General features: G+C 39.4%; 1 protein-coding gene across 5 annotated transcripts; it reads left to right on the top strand.

Moving 5' to 3' along the window:
• The first annotated feature begins 683 nt into the window (after positions 1–683).
• tmem132a (transmembrane protein 132A) lies at positions 684–26,911 on the top strand. Of its 5 annotated transcripts, XM_086176781.1 has the most exons (15): positions 782–917; positions 5,301–5,431; positions 7,200–7,251; positions 7,346–7,426; positions 7,521–7,733; positions 7,819–8,003; positions 14,995–15,123; positions 15,252–15,521; positions 15,610–15,762; positions 18,997–19,192; positions 19,271–19,414; positions 23,640–23,842; positions 24,099–24,315; positions 24,397–24,588; positions 25,122–26,911. In XM_086176781.1, exons 2-15 carry the CDS (start codon positions 5,310–5,312, stop codon positions 26,025–26,027), a joined length of 3,063 nt encoding a protein of 1,020 aa, XP_086032907.1. In that variant the 5' UTR covers positions 782–917; positions 5,301–5,309; the 3' UTR covers positions 26,028–26,911. The 5 variants fall into 5 exon arrangements, with proteins under 5 accessions (XP_086032908.1, XP_086032905.1, XP_086032907.1 ...); XM_086176782.1 differs by lacking the exon at positions 5,301–5,431 and having other exon boundaries at positions 684–917; XM_086176779.1 differs by having other exon boundaries at positions 684–917; positions 5,340–5,431; positions 7,200–7,426.
• The last annotated feature ends 389 nt before the right edge of the window (positions 26,912–27,300 follow it).

Genomic DNA, 27,300 nt, shown 5'->3' with positions numbered 1-27,300 from the left:
GCATAGATAATAAATGAATGAATGAATGACACACATAGTTGCTAACTTTGTGTATATACAGGTGGTTCTCACATAACAACAGGGTTACCTTCCAAGGGGTCTGTCGTTAGGCGACTTCGTCGTTAAGCGAAACAGTATTTCTACCTTACCACTGTACAGTATTTGCACACATTTTGCCATTTGTACCATGCTTTTTTTACCTTTTTTACCTTTAATAATTATATTTGCATGAGCATACGCCAATTAGAAGCGTAGGCAAGAACGTACAATACATACTCACTCACAACTCCGCTGCCAGTGCGTATTTTAATATTATCACAACGCTCGTCGTAACCAAGTACGTCATTAAGTGAGGACCACCTGTACAAATATACAAGTATGTTCAATAAAGACAAACACTTTTCCCTTGTATTTCCCAAGCACTCTTCTTTGACACAACTCTACGCTTGAGAATTAGATAGTGAGATAGTCACTAATATCTGTTCACATTTTATAGAGTACGCATTTGATTCTCTGAAGCGCAAGTATTTTTGTCCAATTATTTGCAAATGAAATGAGGGAAGGATGGAATAAAGATAGCGAGGAGAAAAGCCTATAAGACAAAATGAGACTTAAAAGAAGGAGGGAGGGGGAACATAACAGAGATGCAGGGAGGATTATTTACGGTTTTGTAGAAATAAATCCGTAGTGTGTGAATCTAGCACAGAGGGGAGGGATGAAACACAGACCAGAGGTTTATAGCAGCAGCACACAATCAGATAAATTAGAAGAGGGAACAACCTTTTGATTTCATACACTTATCTTTTAATGTTTGATTTTCCTTTTAAATCAAGTTTTGAGACGAAGTCAGACTCACTGACTGAAGATTTAATATTCACTGCAGAAAAAACTACCTTTTGGAGATTAAATAGATTCAGGTGAGTGAAAGAATACAATGCTATGTTCTTGATTATTTTAAGGACCTTAAAAGCCTGAAACAACTTGAAAGTTATTATGGATCTGGGCAAATGTGTTTATATTCATATAACAGTAATGTGGATGATCCCTATTTGCATGAAATGCTGTCTGTCTATTTGTATACATTAAGGTTATTGCCACTGTGATATACGGCCTAGGTTCACACCATGACAAAATTCTGGAGAGCGATTGCAATAGCGGCGATGAATAAATCACAAGATGAATCCAAAAAGTGGAAAAGAATACCAGAAGTAAAAGTGTCATAAAATGTTGCTTATAAATGGCAACAATTGCATACTTCTTTGTTACTCCTGAAATTAATTTACACTGATCTTTCAGTATTCAGTTCTGACTATAATTCACCTGTGGTTTAAATGTTTAATATCTAGCTTTCACCATTCGTTTTTGATACATTTTCAAACACTGGTCTTCAAATCCAAGAACCTATTTTTTCAGGGTAAATCATTTAGTGTTGGCAGTTGGGTTTTATCTTATTTCAACAATCACATCAATTTTATTCCCCACTGTGGAAAAAATTAAGGCACATTCTATTCTATTCTATTCTATTCTATGAATAAACAGTTAAATCCAGTTGTTTTGAACAACCCACAACTTAGGCACAATAACTACACTAATACTCAAATCGCTCATTTCCATATTACATCATCAAGACAAGATGGCAACTGCTCTATCCACAATATGTAGATTGTATTTCAAGGTGAAGGGAGGAATTGAAGATGTATAACAAAAAATAACATATTATCCATAAAAAGTGATTCTCCTGCAGCCAAGTCATGTACCACCTTCATCAATTAAACTGTTTATCATTAATCCATATTGTTACTTTTTAAAGCTTGTCATTAATGCCAAATTATAAAAATAATTCAAAGACATTTTTGGAATAATATGCTCATCAGTGTCTACATACACAAAAAAGATGTCAAAATTACACAAGCGGTTAGAGATTCAATTACTGAAAAATAATTAGCGTTTATTATTGATCACAAAGAGCAGCTAAATAAGAACTGGTATTCTCGATCTCATTTTTTAATTTCTCTCTCGTTCCCAACAATCTGTGCCATCTTATTTCTTAACAGTGCATTTTTGTGGTTGTGAATAATGATGATGTGGGGATGTGATGAGTAATGTTCTCACCAAATTTTATTTCCAGTTTGTCAAAACAGCTAGTTATTTGCTGCAGCAAAATTGAATGAAATATCCGTGTCAAAAATAGATTTTAAGTTAAAGTACGTTTTAAAATGTTGTCAATGTGATGCCTCATTCAAATAGCGTAATGATACAGTATCTGTTTCGTCTTGCTCGCAAATTTTAAATATGATAATCTGTTTACACCATGTCTTTTTAAGTAGAAAAAGAAATTAAGAGCGTAAACAGTGACAGGACTTTGGATTTAAGTGGCTGTAGGTTTTACTTGACTTATAGCTTTCCAGAAGAGACTGTAAAGCAACAGCGTCATTTAAGATATTTCCATTATTGGAAAATTGATTTCTATTTTTTTTGTTTTGTTGTTTGTGCTTGTGATTAGATGTATGGTCCAGCACACATTAATAAAACCATTAATTTATTATCTTGTCAATCAAATGACTTGGAATAAAACTGTTGCACCAATATTGTACGCTTATTTAGCAGCTGCCCTGTGTGGTATTCTTGAGGGTATGAAAAACAACTTTTTGTCCATTAAAATGAATTCCAGTGTTCTTATCATTATGGCTGCGCTTACAAAATATAGTGCTGAAATTGGAATTGTTTGCTTTTTTGAGCTGCAACTATTATGTGCAATAATGAAAAAGTGCCTGTCTGACAAAGTACTCCATAATATTAAGATAAAGATAAAACTAGAAAGGACTAATAACTAAAATATTTCTGTCCCCAAGTGTTTTAAAACTGGTTAACAACTAATTTTCTCAATGATGTTCATTCAATTGTTATCATCTCTACATTTCAACACAGGAAGTATGATGACCTTCAGTGAACATATCAAATATCAGAAATGGATCACATGTTAAGCAAAGCTCAATCAGTATATAGGACTGGTTCAACTTAAGTCACAAACTTTGTTCAGTAAAGCAGTATATAAATTTGATCATATATAGTAAATGCAGGGGTTTATAGGTGAAGTAATGCATTCAAGTGAGTTAGAAGAGATGGAGAAAAATTAATGTTGTATAAAACAGTACCAGACAAAATTAAAGGAAAGGTATACAAGACAGTGGTGAGATCAGCGTTGCTGTGTGGTTTAGAAATAGTGACAATAAGGAAAAGACAGGAAACAGAGAGGTGGCAGGGATGACGATGTTGGGGTTCTCTTTGGATAGGTCACATGTTCTGAAGATGAGGTCAGGGAAGGCCAGAATAAGATGGTTTGGTCATGTACAGAGGCGGGATAGTAAGGATGCTGAGGTTGGGACTGCCAGAGAAGAATGAAGAACAGGGCCAGATGGAAGAGGCTGATTCACTGTGGTGACCTCTGAAGGGAGTAGATGGAAGGAAATAATTACAGGGCTTTTTCTTCCTCTCAGATGATTTATTCCATGGTATTTGCACCTTGAGATGCAAAAAAAATATTTTTAGAACGTAAAACGAATATTTATATTTGTCCACCTATCTGTGTTATGAATGCATTTTCTGAATGAATACAATCATTTTTAAAATCTTGGGTAAAAAAAGATGAATCACGATCAAATACAGGACAGAAACCCAAGATGCAGCATTGGCATGTTTCTCAGGCATGATACTAATATGTTTGTAGAAGGTTTTATTATACACCGTAAATTTCTACAGCCTGTGCAATGTCTTTCATCTAAGTGCGTGATAGAAATATTCTTCCTGATCGGACAGTCAACTGCAGAGAAAAGTAATGAAGTGAGGTTGCCAGTACTGTACCGCACCATGAAGGGGACATATAGTTGTTACTGCCACCCTTCTCTAAGTAATATAGGATAAAGCAAATAAAATAAAATAAAATAAAATAAAATAAAATAAAATAAAATAAAATAAAATGTGGACCACTTTTACAACAAATTGAGTTGTTCATTAAGAGGGGTAGATGCAAGGACTTTGAATACAAATGAATTTAAGACCACAATACTTTTCAGCTTCATAAAAAATTGTAATGACACCATGTTTTATAAATTAAGTATTTAAAAAAAAAATACCTTTAGTGACTTATTCTCTTCTTTTCCTTGTTATCCACTTAATGAAAAACCTGTATTAAAATAATAAAGCACCAGAATTTCAAGTTCACAGCAACAAAAACATAAATACAAAAACAACAAAGTTTAACAGAGGGTCAAAATTGAAATTGCGTTGCACACCACTCCATACTTTTATTTGTTTAGAATTGTATGCATAACACGTGAAGGGTGAAAAATTGCTTTATCTATTGTCTCTTGCTCCTGTAAGAGAAATGTTCTCTCTGGGACAAATGTGTACCTATGAATGTGTTGTTGGTTATTTGTATGTGTGAGAAGTATTAAGGCTGATGAGATATGAAACATTACGGGTAGTCAATATGCATACTGCTAATTGAATAAGGAATAAGTGTTCTCGCTCCCTCTTTTGAGATCTTAAAATGGTAAATGTGACTCCAAAGGACTCAGTGTTCATGAGCCATGAACCCCATTGCATGCCACTGTGTCATAGAGGTACCGGAAGTAATACATCATATAAAGGACTGTCTCAGAAAATTAGAATATTGTGCTAAAGTTCTTCATCTTCTGTATTACAATTAAAAAAACAAAAATTACTTTTTCATGATATTCTAATATTTTGAGATTGGATTTTTGAGTTTTCTTAAGATTTAAGCCATAATCAGCAATACTAAAATAACAAAACGCTTGCAATATTTCAGTTGGTTTGTAATGAATCCAGAATGTATGACATCTTTGTTTTTGTAATTGCATTACAGAAGATAAAGAACTTTATCAAATTTTCTGAGACAGTCCTGCACAGATAAGATAAGATAAGATAAGATAAGATAAGATAAGATAAGATAAGATAAGATAAGATAAGATAAGATAAGATAAGATAAGATAAGATGAGATGAGATAAGATAAGATAAGATAAGATAAGATAAGATAAGATAAGATAAGATAAGATAAGATAAGATAAGATAAAATAAGATAAGATTGTACTTTGTTGGTGTGGCAGCAGCACAGGGCAGAGGACAGGGAACAGAAGACAAATAACAATAAATTGAAATAGAGACATGTCTATATTTAAATCTAAGAGCTTGCTTTCCATTGTAAAACTTTTACTTAGTCTCTCATCAACATCTCTGGTTGTGTTTGTTGAATTATTTTGAAATCTGACTGTTTTCATAGTGACCATGGATGGATAGACACCATTCTGTGCTATATCAGGTCTGGTGTGATGGGACAAATGAATTATTCTGGTGTGTGGAGGGGCAGTGGACCAGTCAGGGTGCTGCTGCTATACTGGATTTTCACAGTAGGTAAGTTTTTTTTAATATTACATTGGAGTAAAGACTCAATCAAAAAAATCAGAAATCCAATTAGTTAGAGACTTTGTCCTTAATTCATTAAAACTGATTGCATTTCAATATTGGACCAAAGAAATAAGAAATTTAAGTTTGCATAATTTATGAATAAATTTGCGATAACTTCAAAGTCTGCTATTTTTTTTCCTCATCAGTGAGACTTTTTCAAACATCATGTATGAAAAAATCTGAAAAAAAACAAACAGTCGCACTATGAACAGACAGAAAGACTAAAGGATATTCAGTGATCTGTGGCTCTCTGTTTTACTTATCTTTCATCATGGATTTTTCTTTTTTCTTTTTACATTGTCTCCCTGGATACCAGTTCATAATTTGCATTAGCTGTAGTTGAAACTCTTGCCAGTGAATTGGTCAATTTTTCCAGCATGGGTGTTGTTGACATTTTGTTTTTGATTTTGAACCTTAACATTAGGTTGGGTGTTGACTATTGAGGCTGCTCGCTCAAAGTAGCAATGCTGATATCTTTCACGGTAAAGTTAAAATAATTGATCTGCGCACCAGCTCCAACATGATTTGTGTTTAAGTTGTAATGAAGGATTAAAGAGCTTGAATGATACGGAAACTCCTTCCAACATAAAGTTCAAAGAACAGAGTTTTTGTTAATACTAGTAGTTTTCTTCTTCAATTAAATTTCCAATCAGCCAGCATAGTCTCATCAGCATTGTCCATCACACTGTGCTTCTGATAAACTTTCTACCATGTAAGTGAGTGCAATTAAAAGTGCACAATATTTTATGTAATTCATTAACCAAAATAACATATCAAAGTTTCAGCCCTAATAACGGAATGTTATTTGTATTCAAACTATTCTAAATATTAGTGGAAATTGACTCTTGCATAAAATAAAATAAAATGAAATAAAATAAAATCACTCATAATTGTTCAAATTATACTATCAGACCATGAAGTAGGTTATGACCAAGACAGAAGGTGAGAGGTTATGTGAAAGCGGGTTCAAAAATTCCAAAGTTGTCAAAAATTGATAGTAGGTAGTACTCTTAGGATATTTATAACCTATAATTTTATTGATTTGTAAAACAAGATGAAAGGCTGCAATGTTTGTGAAAATGTATCAGTTCTTATCTTTTGTTTGTTTTTTCATCTTGTTCAGCCCGTGTTTACATATTACGTAAAGTAACCTGACAGGGACTAACGCATAGGTGCTTTGTATGAATTTGGATAGTTGTCATTTTGTTTATTATATTGCTGGGAAGATTCTTGGTCACATGGTCAACAGAAGGAATAATGAGTCAATTTTAGACTTTTCACCTATTTCTAGTCAAATGAGGAAGGGTGAATCAGGTTGCAATTTTATTTTGCTAACTATTTTATCATTTTAATTATAGTGGTTAGTCATTTTTCGAATGGGACTTTAAACAGAAACTACCTTGGACTCAAAGTCACCATTGTGGTGTCAGTATAAGTCACAAGTAAATCAGGATAATTCACCACTTTTCAACTCAAACAGTTTTTCCAATCACTGAGACACCTGCATACACCAGAAGTTAAGATAAAATAAAGTGACATACTCCATAGGATGCATTTAAAACTAGAAATAATGCTGCTGATTCTACAAAGGATGCATTTAAAACTAGAAGTAATGCTGCTGATTCTACAGGAATTTATGTTGGATTTTTTTTAGACATTCTTCATTCATTCTACCATATGTTTCTCTCTTATATTCCTCTTTGCTGTCATTCAGTCCCTCCATCTCTTCCCCAGTCTCCTTTCCCTCTCTCGCTGCCGGTACACATGTCAGTTGTTCCGTCACCCTGGCAGTTTCTCCCTCTATCTCAAGCAGAGTTGGGCCCTCTCTTTTCCAACTCTAGCCCTTTCTCCTTCTCTCAGAGCTTTTTCATGATGCCTCCGCCCGGCCAGACCCCAAGACCAGGACTGCAGGCCTCATTTGGCCCTTACTCTGTTACACAGGTAGACAGAAATGGCAAGCTTGTGTTTAAAATGACCCAAGCTAATTCTTACACAGCTAGTGACAACTTACAAGATAATTTTCATCTTTCCACAGCTCATATCAGACCATGTCCTCCCTCTCTCGCATCCTCTTTTTGGCTCCCTCCTCTCAGAGCATGTTGATAGGGAGAGAGATGAAGGAGGGCAGGAGAGGTTCACGGTGAAGGCGATGTTTCACAAACACGGGAACGCCAAAACTCAAGGTACCTGTGTAACTCTACATGCCTTCAAAGATACAGAGGAACGCAGAGAGTCCTGCATCACACAGGTGATGTCCTAACCACCTCAAGATGTGTCTTACTTATCTGTCATTGTTTGATTATTATTTATTCTTATTTATCCACTTCTTTTAGCCTCCACTAGGGCTTTGTGTGGTAACTCTGACACTGCCAAGTTATTGGTTCAAAGGTCAATATACAAACCAATCACATCAAGATTTCAGCAAGCAATCTATCATTCCCTCCCGTCGGCGTCTGCAGAAACGGGACCGGAAACAGGGCAGACATCATCTCAGCCGTCAGGAATCTTCTTTACTAAGGTGAATAACTAAGTAGTTATTATTTCGTTAGTTCACAAGTTCTTCTTATGAAGTGAATACAATCCCAAGATGGAAAACTACCGAAAAGGTGACACATGCAAAAACTGTAGAAAGATTTTCAAGTAACCGCTATATGCGTGAATAAATACCTGAAGACACAGTCTTCATCTTGCAAAAAAGAAATGAAAATCTTCAAATAAAATCACTCTTGACAGCTTCTGTCCCACTATTTAATGTCTTCTGTGAAAGGTCAAAGACCAGGTCTGGACCAGATGTAATTTACATCTTACTCTTAACATCAACATAGGCATGAGTCTTCTCAAAAAGAATATTTCAGTGAAGCACTGGGGCCAGAGTTCGATTCAGTAGTTTATTCTTATGTGAAAGATATATACCTGAGCCTAGTCCAGAACAGACTGACTTCCAGACTGTTTTGTACATCCTTTTATACCATAAAGGCATAAAATAGGGCACATATTGTACTACTTAGAAGTTCATATAACAATATATATGAATATATAACAATACCTTTTACTTCTGTAATATAATTCATTTTGATGTAGAAAATCAAGTTCAGCTTACCAATCATTGTTGAAAAAGTAGATAAGAAATACAAGAACAGCATGTATGAAGTGAAAAGAAACTTGAATTTTATTACATAACATTTCAACTTAACTGGATGGCCATCAGAACATAAAATTTAAAACCTTAGAAGATTACTTTTAGCCAAAGGTAATGACAAAACTAAATAATGTTTGGAACATATTGCCTGCATACATTATCACATTAGGCCAGTCCTTTATGGTACCAAAAGTTCATGCAGAGGTTACCTGGCAGCCCCTGCTGACCACATATGACCAGCAAATCTCTTTCTGGCTGCAGATTTTGCTGTCTGGCTACTGGTTTATACAGGGGTGTGGAAGAAGGACTGGTCAAACTGCAGTTTGACAGGTGTTGGGGCATCAGCAGAGGATCTCAAGATGTCAGTGGATGAAGAATGTAGAGTTGGGGTATTAGTCTAAGTTTAGATGGCTTGCTATGTCTTTTTGCAGAATCTAGGTTGAAAGTGGCTGTTGTGTTAATGCAGATGTTGATGGGGGAACAAAAAGTGCAACTGGACACTCATCTAAGTTAGAATTTGAATAGGTGCTAGTCCAGCTAAAGTTTGGATTCTGTAAAAGAAAAGAAACCTGTTAAATCAGAGGTCTCAAAACCAGGAGGCCACGGATTAGTACCAGACTACAGACCATTTGGTACCGGGCTGCAAAGAAAGACTAAAGCTGTTTAAAATCATATGTATCTTATTTTTATTAGACTTCTAGGCACTTTATTTTCAAAATATTGCTACTTTTGCTTGCTCTGTCCTAGGATTTTTCCATGCATTCGTCAGTCAGAAAGCTAACCCTTGCCAAAATGGCCTGCAAATGTCACAAGAGAGCTTACTTGACGAGGGAGAAAAAGCTAACGATGAGGCACTAGAAGTGTCTCAGAGTGAGTCCTATTTAATCGAAAAGGTGATTAACACACTCCACAACCTCTCTGCTTAATATGCGGTGACCGGCTAGCTAATGACGCCATGAAACCCTCAAAACGACCTCACCACATGGCAGCCTCCAATGTTACACCTTTATGAGCTGGGGTTGTTTTGCAGAGACAGACAGCGTCAAAAACAAGATTACCGTTGAGGACAGTCTTGAGGCGTGTTGAGCCGCATTTTGTAATAACGGTGCATTTTGTAATAAACGTCCAAAATGTAATAACTTTTTCATTTCATTTTGTAATAAAGCCGCATTTTGTAATAAACTGCCGCATTTTGTAATAAACTGCCCCAACGCATTTTGTAGTGAATTTTGCCACATTATGTAATAAGTTATTACATTTTGAGAAGATTATTACAAAATGCACTTGCAACTTTTTTTATTCTCTAGGAAATGTAATAACATGAAATTTATAGAATATACTCTGTTAATGCAACCTTTGAATAGTGTACTGATAGTAATTGCTAAGTACTGCTACTAGGCTAATACAGTGATACTAAAAATAGACTTAGCTTTTACAAATACTTTTAAGTAAAATAAAATACAATTAACAAACTTATGCTTTAGAATTGTTATTACATAATGCACCATGTTATTACATTTCCTAGAAAATAAAAAAGTTGCAAGTGCATTTTGTAATAATCTTCTCAATGTGTAATAACTTATTACATAATGCGGCAAAATTTATTACAAAATGCGTTGGGGCAGTTTATTACAAAATGCGGCTTTATTACAAAATGAAATGAAAAAGTTATTACATTTTGGACGTTTATTACAAAATGCACTGTTATTACAAAATGCGGCTCAACAAGGCGTGGTAGTGGTGGCGACCAGTGGGTACCACAGCGACGGGCCCTCCTCATCCTCTCAGTCTACGGCTAGGGTCTGTATCTTCTGACCGATAGTGGATGAGGCCTGTTGTATCGGGGGTTAGGTCGTATATAGAGGGAGCTGAGAGAAACAGTGATAGAGGCTGTGTCTGCTTGTCTCCAGTGGGACTCTGATTTATTAGTTATAGCAAGTCCCTTTTATACAAAGGAGTTAACAATACAGGTATTGAGGAGTACATGGTGCACACAAAACAGGTGGTGAAACAGATAAAATGGAACATGAAACAGTGTCTTTAGGGCTGTTGCAGGACCTTGAGAGCATCAATGGGAGTGTCTCACAGGAGAGAAGTGGAAAAGTACAAACAAATCCCCAAAAATAGAATGGTTACAGAAAATTATCCAACAATTATAGAGTAGAGTGGACATGAGGAAGACATTTTGAGTAACACCGTCTGCCATTACTCCAGATAGGACCGTACATTTGGATCGCTGGCATGTAAAATAGCGGTCCATGGCTTGAAAACATTTAGCGACTACCGTGTTAGATCAGTTGGACTGAGGCTCAGGCCAGTTTCGGTGGTGGATCATTCCGGGTTGTTTGGAGAGTGCAGACTTAGTTTGTGTGTGTTGATCTTAGTTTGGATGGCTGCACGGATGTACAGCGTTGTATGCCGGTGAAGGGTTATATCCAAGACCCGCTCCTCTGTTCAGGGATGTTTTTTTCCATCTTGACAAAGATGGCTTTTTTGACTCCTCTCTCAAACCGTCTGTCTTCTCTGGCCAGAATTCAGACATTTCTGTCTTCAAAGAAGTGGCTTTTTGTCCTTCAGGTGCAGAGTCCTGTCCTGACGTGGTGGCTCTTCTGTGTTCGGCCATGTTTTTCTGCAGAGGTTATTAAGATTGAGAATTTTTTATAGTTATGTACATGTAATGCAATTAAATTCTTACTTTCTATGCTCTCTTCACACCAGGCAGATAGCAATAAGAATAAAACAAAACAATGTGACAACACACAACAGTATTGGAGACGGCTTGCATAGACGTACTAAACCAGTACAGGCAGGAAGTAGATTATTTTACGGTAATAATTTAAGTAAGTAATAAATCGTAATTAAGAGGGAAATGCTTACTGTTGTTTAATTAAGGAGGCTGTGGAAAGTGGCACTTGGCCATTTTTGGCAGCCAGTGGGGGTTTTGTAGTGTCAGGGGAGTTCAGGAGCCAGACAGCCTGAAGGAAAAAAAACTAGGTCTCTTTGTTCTTGCTTTCAGTCGCCTGTAGAGTCCAACTGATGGGAGAAGTGTAAAAAGCTGTGTCATGGGTGTGAAATGTCCTTTGTGATGCAGTGGGCCCTCCTGATGACCCTTGATATGTAGATTTCCCGGACAGACGAGGACGCTGCTCCAGAGATTGTGATTAGGCTGTTTCGATCACCTTATCAAGACCCTTCCTATCATGAGTTGAGCAGCTTCCATGTCACACAGTGATGGAGCTAATGACCGTATGTTTCTGAATGAGTTGCTGTGGACTTTGGTGGACATGCTAAATTTCCTCAGGCTCCTTGGGAAGTACAGCCTCTGCTTTGACTTCCCTTTAGAAGCTGCCGGTTGTTGTGAAAACAGATGAGATCCTTGCTAATTTCCCGAGGAACTTGAAGGTTTCCACTCTCTTTACCTGTGTCTCTCCAATATAAAGTGAGGTGTGCTGCTCCTTTCTCCTTCCAGGATCGATATTCATCTCCTTGGTTGTCCCTGTCCCTACCTGTCCACCAGTCTTGTCACCTCTGTACTGTACAATGTCTCTTCCCCACAGGTGATCAGTCAAATGACTCTGGTGTTGTCCACAAAATTTATGATGTTGGTGTTGATCTGGGATACCACTCAGTCAAAGGTGCAGAGAGTGCACGGCAAACGGCTCATCCCTCAATCCTGGAGGGTCCCTGTGCTTGCAGTTCTGGTGTTTGATGTCCGGTTTCCAACTTTGACTGACTTGGGTCTGTTTGATAGAAGGTTCAATACCTAGTTGTTTAGGAAACCTGTCAGACCGAGGCTGAAGAGCTTCTCAGCAAGTCTGTGTGAAATGACTGTGTGTTTTGAATGTAGGTATCCTCGCACTCTAAGTGGGTTCGGGCTGTGCTTTTTTCCAGTATGCATATTGTGGTGAGTCCAAGGTATCTGGGATTCTTCTTTTAATGTGGATTATGGCTATCCTTTCAAATCACTTTGGTTTGTGTTGAGTGTTAAAGGGCGAGAGTCATTGTGGCAGGTTCTTGGGGAGGGATACAATTGTAGTGGACTTGAAGCAGAGGCATGGGTGAGGGACAGGATGAAAGTGTCTGTAAAGACATCTGTCTGCTCCGATAAGCATACCCTGAGTTCCCAACTGTAAGCATCCTTCAAGCTGCTGTACACCTGGTCAAGAGCATTGTTGTCTCTTGCTGGGAAGCGTATATGCTGGTGATACATGGGGAGGACATTGCTTATCTCGTAGTGGTTAAAATCCTCAATGACAATGAATGCAGCATCTGGATTTAAGTGATAATCCTCTTTACACGTGATGGAACACACCACATTCTCAATCTTATTCTCAGATACTCTGTCCTCCAGGTGTAATTGTCTTTGCCTTACGGTATTCCGGGATTTGATGCATTATTGGGAGTTTGTTGAAAACCCATCTGAGTTTTTCCAAAATACCAGCAATGTACATAAGGTATGACAATGTCCTTGCATTTGTTCCTGCTCTGCTTCTGCTTTGGCAAAGGCCCAGTTAGGCTACACACAAGATTTAAGGGCTTTCTCACATGTTGAATCTCAGTTTCCTTTCTTCAACAGATGATGGAATGGTTTTTTTGGATCTAGGGTGAAGAGCTCTGAGCTCTTAGCTTGTGTTCAAGGGGCTGGTGCAAGTCAAATAGCAAGAATTGGTCAGTGTGTATTGGTTTCTAGATCTCAATCTCTATGCTCCTGTCCTGTTGAACCTGTACACAGCAGTCCAAGAAAGGAAGTTTGTTATCTTTAACATCCTCCCTAGGGAATTTGATGTGGGTCCAGATCATGTTAAGGTGAGCCGTGAAACCCTCCACCAACTTGATCTTAAACAGACAATAACCAGCATCTAACAGGTGAAGAAAATAACTAGAGCCATTCATATGAAGTGCATTCTCAAACCAAAATCTGATTTCAATCTGTTCAGCTGTAGGACTAGATGTTAATATCTCTAATTACTTAATTACTCCCTTGATTTATTTGGGGGGGGTATAACAACATCATCAGGGTCTTCAGGTGGGCACCTTCTTTCATCAATGTTTCGTTAATCGTCCCACAACAACTCCAGAGGGCATAACGGCAATACATGGCATCCCAGGTACACCCCCCCTCCGCTTTTACCCCTCTTTGCTATTCTTCTCAGCCCACTTTGGGTCCTTCCTCTTTGACTTGATCCAACTGCTGCTTCTGCTATCCTGAAGTTGTGTCCCAAACTCCTACCCCACCTGGTTATGGAGGTGACCACAAAACCTCTGCAAAACCTCTACTAGGAGCACCTGTTTGCATCACCTTAGTTGTTGTGCCTCAGAAGCTATGTCAGTGTACTTTTTCTGGTCGTATGCTTCTCCCACTGTGGCCTCCCATGGCATATATAGTTCAACTTTGAACAGGGATTTCTGTGAAATTGATCACAATACAAGATCCAAAAACTTGAGTTGTTGGTCTCGATCAACTTGCATTTTCCAGTCTCTTATAGCGCCCAAAAGGCTGCTATCCACTCTTGTTGCTGTTTCCACCCGTCCCTGTCCTGCTCTGACAAAGTGGTATTGGATAAGTGCCTGGATGTTGGGTGCTGTAAGCCATTTCCAGGATGAAAAACCTTTCCTCCAGGATGATTGCCAGTTGGCGTAGGACTCACTTATGCCTCAAGGTGTACCAGCTTGGGACAGCATGGTTTTGCAGCTGGTTAGGATGTGCCTGAGAGTTGCTGTGGTTTGGCAGAGAGGGCATCCATTTTCCAACCCACTGGTTGATACTTGTGATAATGAAGCTGATTTGGCTCCTATCCATTTCCCAAGGATCTCTCAAAGTGAGCTAATAATCTCCTAATATCAAAATAGGTTACCCTAACCCATCAGGACAGAAATAATCCAGGTCAGGGATTAACACAAAAATAAAGAGAGGATTTAACTGCATAAACTTTCTATCCGCAGAATGCAAATTTAAACAGACAAAAATAAAAAAAATATTTAATCATTTGAAAAGTCAGAAAAGGGTGCTAGGGTTTTACATAATAATGCTGACGGAATAGAAAAAAACAAGAGGAAAAAAAACAACTAATTTTATTACAGCAAATACTAGATTGCAGTCATTAATTATGTTTGGATATATGTTAGCTCTTCACTTAACAGGTGGAGGGTGGGGTCCAGCGTATTCGATTTGGTCAAGCATTTGTAACACTGCCCTCTAGTATATGAGACATTTGAAAGTATTTTTTTTAGAAAATCGTGTTGCATCTGAAGCAATAGCAACAAACATGAGATCAAGAGATGGGTTAAGTTTAGTTGTGAAATAAAAAATGTGCAATGTTGTCTTGTTTGGTGTATGAGATGCCTTTCTAACCCAATTCATTGTTTTTAGATATGGTGCAGCTAATAGGGGAAAAATTCATTCGGAGGTTCCACGTGCACTAAGATACCAACAAGGTCTGACAATGAACCAAATCCAACTTTATTATTCATCCTTTGACACAAAGATAACAAAAAGCAGGTACGTTGTGAAGACTATCCTTAATATAACACTTTTGGTTTCACATTCTGTAATGTTTCCTAATTGTATTTGTTCCTCTGCATAACTTTTAACATGTGTGGGTTTCCCTTCAACTGTCATCCATTCAGTTGCGTAACTGACCAAATGCCTCAGGCCCAGAGGCAGCTCTTCCATATAAAAGCTGTTACCCTGAAAGAGGATGCTATTGGCCAAAAGAAGGGAAAGGTCCAGAGTGGAACTAAAGAAGAATCCTGTTTAAATGGCCAAGAAGTGGAGGAACTCAACTTGGACCCACATGTCCTAATTTCCTACCATAGGGGGCCTGTACTCATAGGACAGCCAATCAGAGTCTCTGTGAATGTGAGAGCCAACTTCAGCGCAGAATTTGTTGTGATAAGGTAAACAGAAAGTTTAATGTGCTAAGTGGCAGGGGTATATGTGTTGCTGTAATATGTCATGATTAAATTCAAACAAACTATTCTGCAGGTTGAAGGTGAAGAAGGGTTTGGTATCAATGGTGGCTCAGAGGACACTGACCTCTGACCTATGGGCAGTTACCATGGAAAGAACCCAGGGCTCGAAACATGATATAGTATCCATCCTCTGTCTTAAAGCCAGCTCACTCAAGCATAATCAAAAGTAGGTAAACACAGGTTCTACCCCTCAGACCTTCCCTGCTTCAAACCGAACAGAATTTTTTTTTTTTTTTTTCATAGGGTTTATATTGTTTTTTTTAATTTATTTTTATTTTTGGGGTGTTTAGAATGAAACAAAGTTTAATGCAAACAAAAAAAAATGCAAATTTAAATTAATAAGCAAGTTTTCAATTAAATGAAGAAGCCTATCATTAGAATGAGTGAGGTGACATTTTTGGTGCTTTGCTTGATAGATTTGGGAACCATTTAAGTTTGAAAAGTTTCTGTTGCAAGATCCTTCCATCTGTCTTCTACCACTTATCCTGGGTCAGGTTGTGGGGGTCCAGACTTCCCCCTCCCAGACCACTTGATCAAGCTTCTATGCCCTCAGAGGACTCACCAGTCATTCCCACATAGTCCCACCAGCATATCCTGGGTCCTTCCCAGAGTCTCAGTAGGATGTGCCTGAAACACCTCACCAGGGAGGCATCCAGGTGGCAACCTAGCCATATTATCTGGTTCCTCTTGATACAGAGGTGCAGCAGCTATACTCTGAGCTCTTTTGGTTGCTTGTATCTGTGATCCTTCAATCACTACCCCCCGTTCATGACCATATGTGAGGGAAGGAACACCTGTAAATCCACGGTTTCACCTTCTATCTTAGCTCCTCCTTTGCCACAACAAACTGATGTAGATTCCAGATTACTGCAACCTCTGCTGCAAAAAGCCTTTAAATCTCCAGCTACATTCTTACTACTCATGAACAAGAGCCCAAATTAAGTGAACTCCTCCACTTGGAGCAGGTTTTCATCCACAAACCAAAGAGGGCATTAAATCATTTTTTCTGGCTGAGGACCTTGGTCTCAGATTTTGAGGTGCTGATTCTCATTCCAGCCCTGCAAACCCCTGAAGTGAGAGCTGGGGATTACAGCCAGATGAACCCGACTTGGATCCCCTCATGACCCCAGCTTAACGTCGAAATTCTGTCCACAAAATTTATGTACAGAATTAATGGTGGACTCCAACCCTCACTGGAAGTTAATCCAAATTGCCACCAGCAATGCGGACAAAGCTCTGACACCAGTTGTACAAGGACCAAATGGCCCATATCACGGGATCTGATACCCCACACTCCTAGGGCAGTATTGTTCAATGTTCACCAAGTCTGCAAAATACATGCAGACTGGTTGGGCAAACTCCTATGCACAGCAAATCACCCTTTCCATCCAACCCTATTCTCTGTATCCTCTCCTCTCACATCAACTAACGTCATGTCCTCTTTCACTACATCCATAAATCTGATCTTTGGCCTTTCTCTTGACCTGGTCTCTAGACCAAACCAGGAGCTTGTACTGCCAGTACCTGTCAGCTGTCTCTGGAGCCCCACATGCCAAAAAAGGCCTGATCTCTCAACACTGGTGTCCACCAACAGGTTTGAAGGTTACTGCCACAACAGGCACCAACCAACTTACAACCACAGCTCCAGTCAGCTGCTTCCACAATGGAGGCATGGAACAAGGTCCGCTTCTGACAGGGAAGCTCCTATCTACCAGATGTTCCCAATAGACAGTTACTACTGGCCCTGCCATGTCTGATTGACATCTTCTCAAACCATGCCAGCAAACTCACCACCAGGTAGATATCAGTTTACAGCCCAAACCTTCTCATCTGCTGAGCGTCCAAGACATGTGGCCACAAGTCTAATGATATGACCATAAAGTCGGTCATCAAACTGCCCCCTCGGGAGTCCATGCATTCATGGCACAGAAGTCAAGAAACAAAACATTCCTCGGGTTCAGATCATGAAGGCCGGGGGCTGCTTACTGTCATTGCCCACGTTCCCTCTGAGGTCTCCTGAAAGACTGCATACTCTGAGTGTTTTTTTGGTGCATTGTGAAAAACAAGTGAAAACAATATTCCTCCACCTGAAAGTGGCAAGAGGCTAACCTTTTGGTTCCTGAACCTCTAAAGCTGGGGATCAATAAGTATGTCCACATCTTCTTGGCATCTCTCACTGGGGGCCGCTCCAGAGGGATGGAGAATCCTCCTCCTAAAGCTTCTGACAATTGATCTCATAGAGACTGGGACATGCAAACCCCTCCACCAGGGTGGCAGTTCAAGGAGGAGGATCTTGCAACATAAAATTATCCACAAGTCTACAGTTTAAATTATTTCGATTAAAAGAACAACATAAACAATTTTGTTGGCGAAATTCACAAATAAGTCCTTTGTTTGAGTGACCCAATTCTGACCAACCTATGAAAATACTCTCAAACTACATTCAAAACAGACCAGTTGCCTGGGGGCAGCTGTGAAAAAGAAGCTTGCTTCTAAAAAATTCACCAGTCCTTTGGGTTGGTTGTCACCATCTCAAATTTTAAATTGGGTGAGGAAAAGAACTCTGCTTTCCTGTGCGTCAACTACGATACTTCTTTAGCAAAGCATGTAGACTCAATGGTCTTTTGTGTGTGTGTGTGTTGATTATATATTTGATAGTCATTCATTAAAATGGGTTGAAATTCTTTTGGAAGGATTTCAATATTTTTTTTTGTCAGTGGTCCTTGCACAATGTCTATAAACTACATATTTCAATATCCAATATTGATATATATATATATATATACATATATATATATATATATACTGCTCAAAAAAATAAAGGGAACACTTGAACAACACAATGTAACTCCAAGTCAATCACACTTCTGTGAAATCATAGTGTCCACTCAGGAAGCAACACAGATTCATTTTGACTTGTTTGAAGGACATTACATCAAAGTTGGATCAGCCTGGAGTGTGTTTTTACACTTTAATTTTGAGTGTGATTCCTAATCCAGACCTCCATGGGTTAATACATTTGATTTCCATTGATCATTTTTGTGTGATTTTGTTGTCAGCACATTCAACTGTGTACAGAGCAAAGTATTTCATAAGAATATTTCATTCATTTAGATCTAGGATGTGTTTTTTTAAGTGTTCCCTTTATTTTTTTGAGCAGTGTATATATATACATATTCAAACTGGCAATTGTTGGTTGTATTTGTGCGGCTGAAGAAAATATTTGGATAATGGATATTTGGTTTAATAAGTCAATTACATTTACATCATGAAGCAAATTCCTATTCCTTAAAAAAGGGAAAATTTCAACATTTCTCTGCCTTGCCAAAAAAATCAAATGATGTAAACTACCTTTTGAAACTATTTCCATATGAGTAACAGAAGTGCTTTTCCTCGACAGTCCCACTGTGTTCCAGCAGGTAGTATGTCTTTCTATAGATGGACTGAAGCGAAGTTTCGGCGTTGCCATGGCAGTTGCAGCAAACTGGTGGGTGGAGTACTCAGGACACAGTAGCCACCAATCACCTCATGGAGCAGCAGTGAGCACCTTCTCATTCACTGATCGACCCATTATTGGAATCGCTCCCACAACAGAGGTATGTCAGGTATTAATTCAGTTCCAATCCAAAGTTATAATAATTTTTAATGTTTGAATTATTATTCTTTGTTGTCAGAGCAAAACAATCATCAACACAGCCATACTGACCAACAAACCTGTGTCACTTCCTGTCATTGTGTTGGCCATAAGCCGTGATGGGAGAGTGTCTGATGTCACCTCTGCAGTTACATGTCGTTCTACCAATGAGGACATTCTCAAGGTACATATTTTTCTTTTGATGATCAACATTAACAATATAATTACTAAGGTTGTTGTGTTTCCATATAACAGCACTGTTTTAGAACTCTATATTGCAATATTTGAGTGATGCTGTCCCTGCTGGTGACACTCCTGCAGAGGCTGACTGGACTGTTTTGCGGAGTCTGATGCAATCATGTTAAATTAATTCATTATGGAGCTTCCATGTTATATGAGTTAAAGAATATGTGAGTGTGGCTGGAGTAGTAAATGTGGAGCTCTGTTAATTTACAATGTTACTTTAGAAGGCAAGTGAGGGGTGTCCAGCAGCCTCCCCAGTCTCTCCATTGCAATGCCACTTGTGTGATATCTGGCCTCCACATTTTCTGTCACAAAAAAAACTTGCCCCCCAAATTTGCAACCCACTGTAAAACAATTGCCATGTGTTGGATTCTCACTAAGTTACCAAAACACCGTGGAATCATAGTTCAACCGGCCCCATGGCACAGTGGTTCGATCACTGAGGAGGATATTGTCCAACCTGCACTGGCCCTTGAAGCAAAGAAATTATTTGAGCTCCTTGCAGTGAATCAAGCAGAGCAGCAACACCTTAGGCTTTGACCATGGCACTAAAGAGGAGATATGGACATTGATTTTGCATCGACCAAAGAAGCAAAAGCAGCCAGCCAGCTGTCAATACGGAGGAGGCCCAGACACCTTGCCATAGATATTCAGCTGCACATCTGATGTAGCAAAGCATGGTTCTCGATATCTTTTCAAATGAGCTTCTTTCCAATGCTTTCCTTTAGGGGCTTACACCAGAGATAAACATCATCTCACCATGACCCACGTACTTATTGAACCTGAGCAAGCTGGGGTTTTATTCTTCACACAGCTAGAAGAATACACACACAGATAAACAGGGGTTCCCAACCTCCAAATTCATAGCGGGATGGCTGGTCCTGAATCTCCCAGAACAACCTCTGCAGTAGACTTCACCATTCATTGTTGTGCGCCCCTTCCAACAGGTCACTGTTGTGGTGTGATAACCTGAACATATTGTGTGCAACTGCCTGACCCCTGTGCCAAAACTCAGGGACACCCCATCACCTGCTAATGCAAATAGGGGGCCACCTGCCAGATATACATTGGTTTGCTCTTTTGGTGACACTGGAATATTGTTTCTGGACTGCCAACTTGAGATCTCCTATTTCCATGTTACAACCTGGCATACTACGTACTACCAATACTACTGGCCTGCTTTCCATGGAATATTACTCTAACAGCATTCAGATAGTGATAGTGATTGGAAGAAAAGTGGCATGAGGAGTGTGAATTTGCTGAGGATTCATGTTGGATGCTGGGTATTGCCGCATGAGTTTATGATATCGGAGAAACATGCAGATTTAGTCTAAAGCTGTTAGCTTGCTGAAATCCCTTGTTGATGTGGTTGGGACACCAGTAACCCATGGCGTTAAGACTGTAGTTCTCCAGTCTGGCAAGGACAATAAGAACAAACGCAGCATTCATTAAAAAGAAACACCAGCTATCATCCTTTCTCAAAGACTGTTCCAGACCTATTTGTTATCAAGGATGAACACCTACAGTAATGTTAGTGATGAAGAAAAATAGGAGATGGCGTTAATGTACAAAATATTGACAACTAAATCCTGCACAAAGAAGGACTCCTTTCTTTGATGGTAAATTAATAATACCCTCAAAGACACTGTTGGTTCAGCTCTGAACTATGCAGTGGCCACTTGCAAGTGGAGATTGTTCGTAATGAAAAAAAAAAGCTGCTGGCAGTAGTTACAGCTGATGATATTTGGGGGCATATCACAATGGCAGTCACCTCCTCATTCACAAAGACCATACTGCGTACCTGGCTACTGAACTCTGAGCATTTTAATGGCTGAGTGGCCCATGGCTGGAAGTTCTATATTGGTATGACTTTGAATCCATTTGGTCAAATGCATATGGGCTTTCCTGTTACTCCTGCAATTCTGTGCCAGAGGGCATGGACAGTGACTGCAATCCAGCCTCCATCTCTCGCTAAAGGCAACCATGGGCATCATGATATGTTGATTTAACAGAGGTGGCTGGCCCCTAACTGAGGTAAAACATCCTGCAACCTCTGGTTTTTCAGTAGTCAGCCCTTAGATCCAGCTTGTCTTTGGCTTAGCAGGGGCCATTGTGTGAATACGGAGACCATCCACCCCCTTAGAGAGCAGTTAATAGCCTCGCTGTCAGTAGGATGTTGAGCTACAGCACATGTTGTTTCTCCACAGTTTTATCTGTGCTGCCTACAGCACACCAAGCCAATGCTTCCCTGCTTTGTGCTGCAGGCATAATGCAGCATATTCAAGTCAGAGAGCCACAATACCAAAGCTCCTGGTGGAAGATACCAATGATTTACAAAAATGACAATGACAAAAAAAACAAAAAAACAAAACAACATGTCCTACAAGTTTCAATTATATAAAGATTGTGTCCACTGTCCACCCCCTCATAAGACAGTTTAGACTCACCGATGGAACTGAAGCTGAAGTTCTCTTGTTATGATGGAAACATAAATCTTTATTAATATGCATGCTGTTTGCTATAACACAGTCAAAATGAATATTGCTAAGAATGGAGACCAAACTTTTGCTTATTGTACTTGAGACCATTTAATTGCAGCCTGCATGTAAATGATCTACACCCGGGTGCCACGGATGTAGTGGTTAGGACTTCCTCACATCAAGAAGGTTCCTGGTTCTGTACGGGGCCTTTCTTTGTGGAGTTTACATGTTTTCCCAGTGTCGATTTAGGTTTTTTTCAGTGTTTAACTTTCCTCCCATCATTCAGAAACATGCAGTAGGTTAATTGGACCCTATGGAGTCCTCGCTATAATATCGGTGGCATAACTTATATCAATGTGCAGCTTCACTTATTTGTGTCTTTTATCAGTCTTCACTTGTACGGCACTTTGGGAAAAGGGCTCAACAAATTGTCACTGTCATTATTATCCATTATTATCCAGTGAAGTATGTTAGACTGGTGTAGGACATGTATGCTAGCTGTGAGACAGTGGTGCAGTGTGCTGCAGGGGTAACAGAGAAGTTCAAGGTGGAGGTGGGACTCCATCAGGGATCAGCTCTGAGCCCCTTCTTGTTTGCAATGGTGATGGACAGGCTGACGAATGAGATTGGACAGGAATCTCCGTGGACCATGATGTTTACAGATGACATTGTGATCTGTAGCAAGAGCAAAGACCAGGTTGAGGAAAATCTAGAGAGGTGGATGTATGTGCTCGAAAGGAGAGGAATGAAAGTTAGTTGCAGCAAGACAGAGTATGAGAGGAACTCGGGTGGAACGGTGAAGCTACAGGGAGTGGAGATCAGGAAGTTGGAGGATTTCGGGTACTTGGGGTCAACAGTCCAGAGCAATGGAGAGTGTGGAAAAGTGGTGGCAAAACAGGTTCAAGCAGGTTGGAATGGGTGGAGAAAAGTTTCGGGGGTACTTTGCGATAGAAGACTATCAGCCAGAATTAAAGGAAAGGTGTACAAGACAGTGGTGAGACCAGCGATGCTGTATGGACTAGAAACAGTTCCAATGATAAAAAGACAGGAGGCAGAGCTAGAGGGTGTAGAGATGAAGATGATATGGTTCTCTTTGGGAGTGACCAGGATGGATAGGATCAGGAATGAGTCTATCAGAGGAACAGCACATGTTAGATGTTTTGGAGAGAAGGTCAGAGAAGCCAGACTGCAATGGTTTGGTCACGTACAGAGGAGGGATAGTGAATATATCGGTAGACGGATGCTGGAATTGGAGCTGCCAGGCAGGAGGTCTCGAGGAAGACCAAAGAGAAGATTTATGGATGTAGTGAGAGAGGATATGAAGATAGTTGGTGTGAGAGAGGAGGATACAGAGAATAGGGTTAGATGGAGAAGGTTGATTTGCTGTGGCGACCCCTGAAGGGAAAAGCCAAAAGGTAAAGAAGAAGAAGAAGACTAGTCATATAATTATTTTATTACATCCATTATTTCCAAGAATTTAAGATATTAAAGCTTACAATTATTTGGACTTTTACTTCCACTGCAAGATGCAAAATTTGTTTTCAGATGAATTCAACAACAGTTGGCATCTGTATTAATGGTCACACCGAAGCAGTAGATAATCAAAAGGTCATTGTTTATAAAACCTTTGTTGACTGGTTGACTCATGTCATCTTAACTTGTCCTTGGTCTTGATCCCAACCACAGGTGTCCAATGATTGCTCCTCCCTCTTTGTCGATGGCAGTGAATCAGGTTTGGGCAGCTTATGTGCCGTGGTAGAGTTTCTTCTGGGCACACTGAGTGGCTCTGTGTGTTTGGAGGTGTGGGCACCTTCAGTTCCACTGCTTGTCTCTGTGACAGATCCTATTCTTAATGTAATTGATGGCTGGAACCACCTCACACAAAAAGGGTAGGGGTTATGAAGTTCTTGTGTTTATGTTCTTTGTCCTGTTTCTGTGCATGTGTTTGTGTGTAATTCTGTGCTCAAAAAAATTGCACCAAATTTCTGATTATATTGTTGTATTTGTGGAAGTTTTACAAATTGCGTTAATTTCATCTTACACTTTGGCAAATAAACATGTACTAATAATACAGATAGATGTCAAAAATGTCTCAAGGCTTACTGTTTGTCCTTTGGTATGTTTCCATGTCCCATCTTCTGTCAGGTGTGTGCCAGTGTATCAGCGCTCTTCGGTTCAGGTTCTTACTCAGTTCACAGCTAAGGACGTGCAGGGCAGAACAACGAATCTCCTTGGTTCATCTGATTGGTTCATGGATGTGACAGAGTTGGTTCATAATTGGCTGAGAGTAGAGGACCCTCGGGTGGCTTCCATCAGCCACAACACCCTGATTGGTTTACACCCTGGAGTGACAACCGTACACGTTAGTGACAATTTCATTAACCTGTTGAGTCTACCTATTGTGTACCACTTTCCACATCATGTTTTTGTTAATTTATTGTAGGTGGTTGCTGAGCAGTGGGATGGGGTACTAGGCAGCTGTGACATTACAGTTTCTGCTGATACTGTCACCCCTGGAGACCTGTCTGTGCAGGTGATCAGTGGGCTTGGTATGTCAGTCACAGGCAGCGCCATCCACCCCTCTATCGTCACGGCAACAGTCACAGCTTATAACATTTTGTATAACCTTCACCAGGTGAGTCGTAGTCACATTCAGAACAAGTGCAGGTATCAAGGTCCTCTTATAAATGTCTTGACATTAGGTTGTCTCATAATTCTCTCATAAATCTTTGTAAAAAACAGTCTTGCCAAGAGTATGAAGATCCTCAGGCCGGATGAATAAACAAGTAGCCCAAATGCTCTATTTTGAAGAACTATTTAAGATCCTCTTTGCATACATTGAAGCATACAAGCACAATTGAACACAGTAATCACATAATTTTGTTTAAGAAAAAACTCGACAATGATATAATTAAAACCCTTAAGGTCCCATCTACCACTTTTGCGTCAATAATCACTAATAATATTTCTTTTCTTCAGTTCATGCACGGAATTGGGTAACAGTTGTTTCCCATTTCACTTAGAAGTTCATTGTTGGTGGCTTTTACCACCATTCTTCAAGTATCTACACCACTCCACTGAGACAATGGAATGGGCGGGCAAGTCAGACGAATCCAGGATCTTGCCAGTGTGACAACATGACTACTAAGTATCTGTTTCTCTCTCCAGGAAGCATCCATCAGTATCTGGCTCCAATTTAGTGATGACACCGCTTCTCCATTGTCCTCTTTTGGTGACCTTCCGTATTTCCTGCACCTCTCCTCTCTTGCTGATACGGTAGTTGTGGTGACACCTGACACCAGCCATCGTATCTTCGCCCAGGGTGATGGAGGCGGGCCTTTACTGCGTGCAGAACTTTTAACTTCATCCTGCAATGAGTGGCCAATAAATTCTATTGGTGAGGGTGAAATGGGCACAAAAGATGAAGCAGAGGGTGCAAGGTGGCTCGCGAAGGGATCGGGATGGATAAGAGTCAACTTGGAATTGGACTTCTTGCAGCTAGGAAGAAATGATGAAGACAGTGAGGAGTTTAAGTTTGACATTTCAGACATGCTAACTGAATCAGAGAGTGAAGTCTACCCATCAAAATTGGAGAAAAATGAAGACGATGAAAGAGAGAATGCAAGTATGGATAATGACTACGATAATTCGGATGAAAGGAGAAGGAATGACGTTAGAAATGGAAGAACAGTAAGTCGGAACACTCTTGAAAAAGCCGTGCTGATGCCAAGCCCAGAGGATAGCGCAGTGTATTTTTCTCCCAGCCAGGAAAATGGAGACAAGAATGACAGGCAGAGTGCTCATGAACTGCAGGTCGGTCTGGGTGCTGTCCTGTCTCTGCTTTGCCTTTTCATGGTCCTTTTTTTGGCAAACTGTTTACCTTGTGCCCTCCGAGACAGGAAGAGAAAATTGATAGAGGGTGAAACGGACAAAGAACTAGAGCAAGGCGTGATGTTGGAAGAGGAAGAAGCAAAGAAGAACAAAGTAGATGATGAAGAAAAGAGCAACATTGAGGATTGTGTCAAGCTGCAGGAGAATAATAAGGGTGTAAAAGAACTTGTAATTATTTGCTAGTAAATGAAAGAGCCAAGACAGACTTCAAACTAAAATCTAATATGACAGTACATGAAGCTGGATTATACTACAGCCCAAGTAAAAACTGCTCTTGCACTGGAGACTTTGGGGAGGCCATATATCTATATGTTAACGCCAATTTTGGCATTTTTGCTGAAATATAATTGTTATCATATATAATCGTAAGCATTATATAAACAATGCCCAGAATCACTTTCTTTGAGGAAAAAAGGCTGAAAAAATTCTCTTATGCAGCTGTCTTCATCGAAGAAAAAGGTAGAAGTGGAAATAGAAGTTATTTGTTCTTTATTTTGTTATATAAATGAAAACTATAGGGAGGCAAATGTCTGTTTCTGGCTGACAAAGTTGATAAACTGCATGTTTGGTGCATGAACTATATATCCCATGATGACAGATTTCTGATTAGTAATTGTTCATTGACTGTTTTTTTTTGTTTGTTGTGCTGACTCCTCTACTTCATCCTCTTCACCATTGGTAGATTATTGTCACATTGGCCAAGTATTTCTGTGAAACCCAAAACACAAGTGTCATTTTTAAATTTTAAAGTAAACTCAATGTGACTTGTTGCATACATACAGAACCTGTTTAACATCCACTCAAATGTTGCTGCCTGTTGTATTGAGGTGGCTTGGTGAAGTAGCAGGTATTTACGTTTTTAGTAATGTAGAATTACCCTGCAATACCAAATTCCTGTTTCATGACAGATTTGTATATCTGTGTCTTTATCTCGAAAATGAATGTTGTATGAATGCATGTTTGTTGCAATGTAAATCTGAAGTTCCTTGGTGCCATTTAATTGCTCCTTTTTAATTACCCTGTAAAACCATCTTGTGCTTAACTCTGATATCATCATCATCAGCTACAGGTAAGAAGTCTTATTTATCCCTGTAAGCTATTTTGACAAAAAGAAAGCTTATTAAATGTTTATGCTCATCAACTATTCACAAAGTCTCTCCTGCATTTCATTCATGGTTTTCACCCCATGGATTGCCAGTCAACATAACCTACAAAGGGTTTTCTTTTTGCAGTGCCATCTATATGTCTTATCAAAGTCTGTCAGCAGACAAATATAGCATATGGTTTGGACTTTAATTTTCTGTAAACACAAACACACCTCTCTTCCTTTCTCTCTATACGATGCCTTAAACTGGATGTGCCTTTTTTGCTGTATGCAGACATCCTGCAAAAACTCTTTTCAGGGAGATGTCGTGCAGTGCACCCCCCAACAACCTACACCACACATACACACATA

This window comes from Fistularia commersonii, chromosome 29 (assembly GCF_037954325.1).
Source record: "Fistularia commersonii isolate RoL2024-O1a breed Wild chromosome 29, RoL_Fcom_v1.0, whole genome shotgun sequence".
NCBI classification, from domain to species: domain Eukaryota; kingdom Metazoa; phylum Chordata; class Actinopteri; order Syngnathiformes; family Fistulariidae; genus Fistularia; species Fistularia commersonii.
This window is presented reverse-complemented; position numbering and strand designations above follow the sequence as displayed.